Source organism: Gossypium arboreum, chromosome 10 (genome assembly GCF_025698485.1).
Source record: "Gossypium arboreum isolate Shixiya-1 chromosome 10, ASM2569848v2, whole genome shotgun sequence".
Lineage (NCBI taxonomy): Eukaryota > Viridiplantae > Streptophyta > Magnoliopsida > Malvales > Malvaceae > Gossypium > Gossypium arboreum.
The window spans coordinates 5,214,211-5,222,346 of record NC_069079.1 but is presented as its reverse complement, the minus strand read 5'-3'; the positions used below and the strand labels follow the sequence as shown (position 1 = coordinate 5,222,346).

The window sequence follows — 8,136 nt, the reverse complement described above, 5'->3', positions numbered from 1 at the left end:
ACTTCTTTCACCAAATCCCCATTAAGAAATGTGTTGTTGATATCAATTTACTTTACACTCTCAAATACATGTTATTCAATGAACATGTAAGTGCTATAAAAACTACACCATTTTAATCAATGAACAGGTAAGTGCTATAAAAACTACACCATTTTAACTTCCAAAGACATCTAAGATATAAGAGTTTGAGGCCTATTACTTTACACTCTCAAATATATGTTCTTCAATAAACAAGTAAGTGTTATAAAAACTACACCATTTTAACTTCCAAAGACATTTAAGACATAAGAGTTTGAGCCCTATTAAGATAAAGATCAATTACAACCAATATTCCATTAAAAATGCTTTATAAATATCCCCATAAAGTCCAAAATAAATCAAAGATTTTTTTATATAAGTTTTCAAATCAATTAAGCTAATCTTTATAAAACAATGGATTCAATTTGCCTTGATTTGGATTGATCCATTCTTAAAAATTGTCACTTCACAATAAGGATATTCAAATATGAGCCAACACACATCCACAAGTCGTTTACCCGTATGATATTGTTGAACATATTGCTAACTCAAAAAACAACAAATTATGTTGCCTATCGCCATGTTAACCTTAGTGGCTACTATCGTTGGCACTACATGAGCCATTGCTTACATACTTGTCGTAACAATAAAACCTCTATCAAGGTTAAACAAACCTTCCATATTTAAAGCATGAATCTAGGCTTCAACAAGCAAACTTCAATCCAATTACCCTTTATATAAGAATAAGAATGAATCTTCATAAAGTCAGCTCATATAAATTTTTTTTAACAATCTTAATATAGGTTCTGATCATATATGTTCTTTTTGACATAATGCATAGAACTACATATAACCCCTCTTCAACCCATAAATAGGAGTATAATGCGCTTCAACACACTCAAACCTATATCATCCAACATAGGCAATAATGCTTATACTAATCGAGCTAAGATTTAATCGGCCAGCTCATATAATTTTGAATTGCATATATCGCTAAATAAAATAAGTAGATCATATAAGAATCATTAAAAAATTATCTTAATTCAATCTTCTCTCCAATAACAAACATAAGATTATCTACACAAAATTCTAAAAAAATACAAATAAATAACTAAAATCAAATAAGACAAATTATAAAATAAGCCTAATACGAAATATGATCCTCAATGCTCCAAAAAAAAAATCAATATTGATAACAAAATTAAACTACAACCGTAATTTTTACTTTTCAAAAATAAAATTGTAAATATCATTGGAAGCTAAATATAGTTCACAATTTTTATTTTCGTTTGACAAAATTGTGAATTAAGCATGAAGTTCAAAACAAGGAAAGAAGGGATAAAAGTAATACATGTTATGTGAAGTGTGAAAAGGAATGCATAAATTCCATTGGCTGTTCGACTATCTCACGGATGGCTCTCCATTTCTTAATGCCTTTACGTATCCTATCCGTTGATATATCATCAATTGACGTCTTAATTTCTTGAACAAAATATTAAAAATGCGCCAAACTTTAAATCAATGCCGCTTAAAAGAGCGAATCCTATTGGCCGTCTTTCATCGCACATGGATCACGACATTAAAAACTTAGTAGCCGTCGATAACCCATTTAATCTACGGCACAGATTGACCTATTTAAAATATTTCCTAAATACTCATTCCCGCTTTCCCTTTTATATATCCCCAGATTCACCAAATCGTTCCATCGAAAACCTTTTCCTTCAAAAAATTATAGCTTTCGAGCAATCGAAACACTCATTTTCTCATCAAATCGTTTTGACATATGGCTCGTACCAAGCAAACTGCTAGAAAATCAACCGGTGGTAAGGCTCCGCGTAAGCAGCTGGCCACTAAAGCTGCTCGGAAGTCAGCACCGGCGACCGGAGGAGTGAAGAAGCCTCACCGTTTCAGGCCAGGAACTGTAGCTCTTAGGGAAATCAGGAAGTACCAGAAGAGCACCGAACTCTTGATCCGAAAGCTTCCGTTCCAGAGGCTTGTGAGAGAAATCGCTCAAGATTTTAAGACTGATTTGAGGTTCCAAAGCAGTGCCGTTGCTGCTCTTCAAGAGGCTGCTGAAGCTTACCTTGTCGGACTGTTCGAGGATACTAATCTATGTGCTATTCATGCTAAGAGGGTTACCATTATGCCTAAAGATATCCAACTTGCTAGGAGGATTAGAGGAGAGAGAGCTTAGGTCTGTTAGTTTTTAGTTGATTGATTCCTAGAATTAGAAATCTGTACTTTTTTGTTCATTTTGTTGTATTTGCAGTCTCTGCAAATCATTAATGAAATTCTATGGAATTTTAACGGTTTCATGAAATTGCAACATATTCTTCAAATTGCGAGGTTCAACCGTATAAGATTTGCTTGTTCTATTTCACATTTAATCTGGTGATTGTTTCTGAATCTTTTTGGCGAGGAGATGTAGAGATATGCAGCACATAGACACATTGGGACAATTGCGGATTTCAAATTCTATTGTTCCCCACAGGTGAAATCTGCTTTGTATCTGTTTTTCCAGCAGTCTGCCTTATGTTCCTTGATGCCTTTAAACATTTTTAAAGGCATTGAATTTAACTTGTAATTTTTGTCCCAGTGGATTTCAAATTCTAACGTCGTGATTAGTGAAATTTGTACCTTTAGTGCAAAATTTTTGTCATAATAACTTGCAATTTTTGAATTAATAAAGTAAATGAAATAAAATTTATTTAGACTAATAATATATTAAACGAATAATATGAATTTACTTACTTGTAATATTCATAATAAAATTAAAATAAATTTGAAAGAGTACACTTCATATTCATATTGATACACTTCTATTGTAATTTATGTTTATTATTATTTATTATTATATTAAAGTTATGTAAAATTCAAATAGATAAAATCCTATAAATATTGAATTGCAATTTATATTTATATTAAGTTACAAGTTCACTATAGTTTTAATTATTAAAATGTATAAAAATATATATATATATATTAAAATAAAATATTTTAATTATTTCATACTAAATGAATTAAAATATATTATCAAATAAATAAAAATAATTAATTTATATACTTAAAATAAATATTCAACCTTAATTTAAATAATTAACATTATTATTATTGCGACATAGAAAAAACTAGACATTGTATAAAAATTTAAAATAATTACTTACATTAATTGAAATTTTAAATATATAAATAATTAACCTAAAATAATTAAACATTTAAATAAATAACGCATGAAACTTGTAAAATTTAACTTTTAGTTTTAGGAGCATGATAAAGTATCATGTGAATGTGAAGAGCAATATGAACAAAAGGCAAAAGAAAATGGATGAATTTCATTGGCTGTTTGAATGTCACGTGGATCACTATCCAGTTCTCACTAGCTTTATTTGATCACACCCGTCCAGATATCTCATTAATGAACGGCTTAGGTCGACCCTCACAATCCCGAACTTAACTGCCGTCGATAATAATAAAATATACAGTTCATATTGGCCCAATTTTAAATATTCCCGCTCCCCCAAATTCCCCTTTATATATCCCCTCCAAATTCTGTCAAATACCTCATCGAAAATACTTTCCACAGATTATCCTTTTTCGTGCAATCCAATCAGCCAAATTCTCTTATTGTCTTATTGAATTGTTCAACAAATGGCTCGTACCAAGCAAACTGCTAGGAAATCAACCGGCGGCAAGGCTCCACGTAAGCAGCTAGCCACGAAGGCTGCTCGGAAGTCAGCTCCGGCGACCGGAGGAGTGAAGAAGCCTCATCGTTTCAGGCCAGGAACTGTAGCTCTTAGGGAAATCAGGAAGTACCAGAAGAGCACCGAACTCTTGATCCGAAAGCTTCCGTTCCAGAGGCTTGTGAGAGAAATCGCTCAAGATTTCAAGACGGATTTGAGGTTCCAAAGCAGTGCCGTCGCCGCTCTTCAAGAGGCTGCCGAAGCTTATCTCGTCGGACTGTTCGAGGATACTAATCTGTGTGCTATTCATGCTAAGAGGGTTACAATCATGCCCAAAGATATCCAGCTTGCTAGGAGGATTAGAGGAGAGAGAGCTTAGGTCAGCTTGTTTTTAGTTGATTGATGTTTAGGATTTGAGATCTAAGTTTTTTGCTCATTTTATTGTCTTTGCAGTCTCTGCAAATGTTCGGTGTAAATCGATGAAAATTTAATGGATGCTTTACCATCATGAATCGTTTGTTCGCTGTTCTATAGCACAGCAAGTAGTCTTCGCTTCCATCAACAGAATTCTACACTTGGTTAATTGGAATTTCTTCTCTCTTTTTCTTTTCTTTTTGCTATGAACTTACCCGTAAAGTACAGTCTCCATTTGACCAATCATTGTATCAATCGAATAGCTGGTCTTCAACTTCCTTTTTCCTAGCAGAGTGTTCAAGAGTTCAAGATTAAAAATAAATTTGATTCATAGATTTTTGTTATTGCCAAAATCAACACATAACGTTGAGAAACGTGTTTGTAAATTGCAGTGTTGGATATACGTACGATGTTTTAAGGGTTAAAATCAGGTTATTGAGAAATATGGTTGCTGATAACCACCCAACGTTTGTGGTGATGTTGTATTAGATACAAGTGGAATGGGTGAAGAAAAGGCTTATTTAATCATCGCTTGCAATGTTAAATAATTTTACTTGTTATCCGTAATTGTCGAGTTGCTATACATAATGTTGTACTATTTATAATTATACAAAATGACACGTTTGAAATTTGAATTGTCAGTATAATTGGTGAGTTTTTGTATAATTGGAACACTCTATTACATTATACTTTTTAATTGTTGAGGAGGAGGAGAATTGAAATAATTATTAAGTAATTTTTCAAACGTTAGTATATGATTCTCCTTTAAGAAGAATATATTATAAGCATGAACACAAATATTTGAGATGATTATGATCAAATTTTTATAAAGATATATTATAAATATTAAAATTATACAATAAAAAGTAATTTATGTGTATTTTATAAAGTTATAACAAAAATATATTATTTAAATTCTAAAAATGTTCTAAAGTTATGAAAAAAAGTATATTATAAAAAATAATTTACGAGTTATAAAAGACAAAATGTTATAATATATTTATTTATATAAAGTTAAGACAAAAAATATGTACATAAGTTATTTATGTGTCCATGCTATATATTATAAAATAATATATTTATTTAAAAAATTATTATAAATTTTTACCTTAACTTATTTATAAAAATAACTTCCAAAACTGTGGAAAAAATATTATTTATAAGAAATATTATAAAATTTATTGAACACTTTATAAAACATTTTTTAACCAAAGTTATATATTATAAATTTTATATTATTTTGATTTAATTTACATATAATCGTGGTAAGCTAAAAATTTTTTAAGGGCTGAAATTAAATCGTATATTTTTACGATAATAAAATATAATTTCACCATTTTAATATCTATATCTTTATAACCTTTAAAGGATTAAATCAAATTTTATCATTTTAGGAGGGTCAAAGTGCAATTTTACCTTTACTAATTTAAATTTTTATAAATTTTAAAGGGGTCTAAATGAAATTTTTTTCATTTTAGGGGGGTTGGGACCCTTGCCAACTCTCTAGCTACTCTCCTACATATTATAAAAAAGGTTATAACCTAATATAAGTCTTTCTCCAAGTTAGGTTTGTATAAGGTTTTATAATTAAAGCTAGAGACCCTTTGCGTCTTAAACCGAATTGTTATGTGTTAGATGCTAGTTATGTAAATACAAATGGCTTTCTTGTACCATATTATGGGGGTATGATACTATTTAAAAGAAGGGAGCAAGACACAAGCACCAGAGGTGGCTTACGAACTCTTTAATTTGAGACATTCAAAACTTTGAAATTTGGTTAAGAGGATATTTGTTCTTCAGAAAATATATTTCTCATATAAACAAAATAACTTCGATATAGTATAAAAATAATAAGGTTGGATGGTGTTAATATGTTGCATACTTTATAACCCTATTTGTAAGTGGAATTAGGATGATCCATACTTTAAAGAGTATATGAAAGAATGAGATATTGAATATATGTTAAATGTTAAAGAGAGAATCATAAGGTGCAGTATGGTGGTTGCTCACTTCATCCCTAAACCATGAGGTCGGGGATTAAATCTCTACCCATTGGGATGGAACACATTTAATGACTAATTATTTACCTCTTTAAACATCATAATTACGTTGCTTCGTTGGGTCACCACTCCATAATGAGCATGTTGTCGACTGATGTATTATGTTATCACTGCAATTATTCTCATTATGTATGGTTTTTGGCCACTCAAATTACCTGTCAACTTCTGGATTGTATAAAATTTATTAAAAATTGGATGTTGTGAATAGATGACAAAAAGGATGAACAAGGCAAGCCTTAAAAAAACAAGTGTGGTGGTTGGTGGTTATGATGAAATTGATACGTGACAAAGGACATGGGAATTACCTCTTTTGTAGCGATTCTAGAGAGAGTGTTTGAAGAGAAAATTAAGAATATTTAAGTTTGTCGAAATATTTCAAAAGGCTATCAATGAAACGTTAAAATCTTATTTATACCTCTGTAGAGGATGTTATAAAAGAAGTGAGGGTAAATGTGCTATAAATAATGAGTAGTGTGAACGAGACATGGATAATGGAAAATAAGATATACAAATAGTAAAAATAACTTACATTCACCTAAAACATTTTGGTCAAGAGAGTGCTATTTGCATACTATACAGATGCATTGTTTATTTAACAAGGAAAAGGAGAAAGAGGAGGAGTGTGTTTATTGGAAGAAAGAATTTGCTGAAAAAATATTCAATAATAAATGAATCAGTGTGTTAGTCTAAAAGTTACGGTGTTCATCGTCTCAGGTATGGTTTGAGTTCAAGTCGCGCTGATTGTTTTGCTGTTTGGACTTTGCCCTACTCTTATAATTTACAAAAAAAAAAAAAATCAATAATAAATGAAGTTTATTATTATGAATATATAACCAACTATGCTATGTAATGTTCATTGACCATTATGATTTTTAAGAAAAGCTCAACTTAAAAAAGAAAAGAGAATGATTTTTTTATTGAATTTGGTGTTACGCCGTGCAACAATGTAGTTGGATAATGACGAGAATATTATCACTTTATAAATTAAATTATATTATTATGAGGGTGTTTTATCATTTTATATAAAAATCGAAATATAAGTACATTTACACTAAATACTAATATAAAACTTTTATTGAGTTTGGTGTTATGAATTAACGTGCACCAACTCAATTAGGTAATCTGAGAACATCTTTACTTTATAAAGTAAATTATATTATTTTGTGGATACTTTTGTCAATTTATATAGAAAATAGAAATACATATAATAAGATTTTAACCTGAATCTTTATCATTTTTAATATTTATATTTTACCATTTAATCAAAATCTATTTTGTTATTTATATAAATTCTTTTATATCTATTATATAATTATGTGATTCATTAATATTGTGTGTGACATAATCTAATAAATATTGCATTTATATGTCAATTATTGGATAAGCATGATCTCAGCATATTTCTTTTGCTATGATAATAAAAAAACAAGGACATAAAAAATAAAAGGTAAAATGTGCTATAAGTCCCTTTCTTTTAAAGATTTAAAAATTAGGTCTAATGATTAACATTGTTAATTTTTGTTATATTCATAATAATTACGTATTTTTTAATTGTATGGATTCCCAATGAGCTTTTTTGAAATTTTAAAACATCACACTAACAAATTTAATAAAAATTAATAACATTAATAGTTGGACTTGAATTTTAAAATTTGAAAGATGGAGAGACTAAATTCCTGAGAATAAAAATACATGGATACAAGGACTAAATTTTCAATTTTAGAAAAGAACAGTGACTTATGTCATATTTTAACCAAAAATAAAATAAAGTATGTACTACTATGTGAATTGTGAAGTGTCAAGATCTATGGATAAATCCATTGGTTGTCCGGACATACCACGGATTGCTATGCAATGCTCACTGACTAATAGATCATATCCGTCAATATCTCCTCAGTGGACGGCTTAGATCCTCTTGAATAATCATCAACGAGAAGTAAAAAATGCGCCAAAACTTTGAAACC

At 29.7% G+C, this 8,136-nt stretch overlaps 1 protein-coding gene across 1 annotated transcript; it reads left to right on the top strand.

The window, feature by feature from the left end:
- The first annotated feature begins 1,690 nt into the window (after positions 1 to 1,690).
- LOC108488092 (histone H3-like centromeric protein CSE4) lies at positions 1,691 to 4,210 on the top strand. Its single transcript, XM_053019950.1, has 4 exons — positions 1,691 to 2,209; positions 2,288 to 2,364; positions 2,447 to 2,509; positions 3,657 to 4,210. The coding sequence occupies exons 1-4, from the start codon at positions 1,802 to 1,804 to the stop codon at positions 4,075 to 4,077; spliced, it is 969 nt and encodes a 322-aa protein (XP_052875910.1). The 5' UTR covers positions 1,691 to 1,801; the 3' UTR covers positions 4,078 to 4,210.
- Positions 4,211 to 8,136: the final 3,926 nt, after the last annotated feature.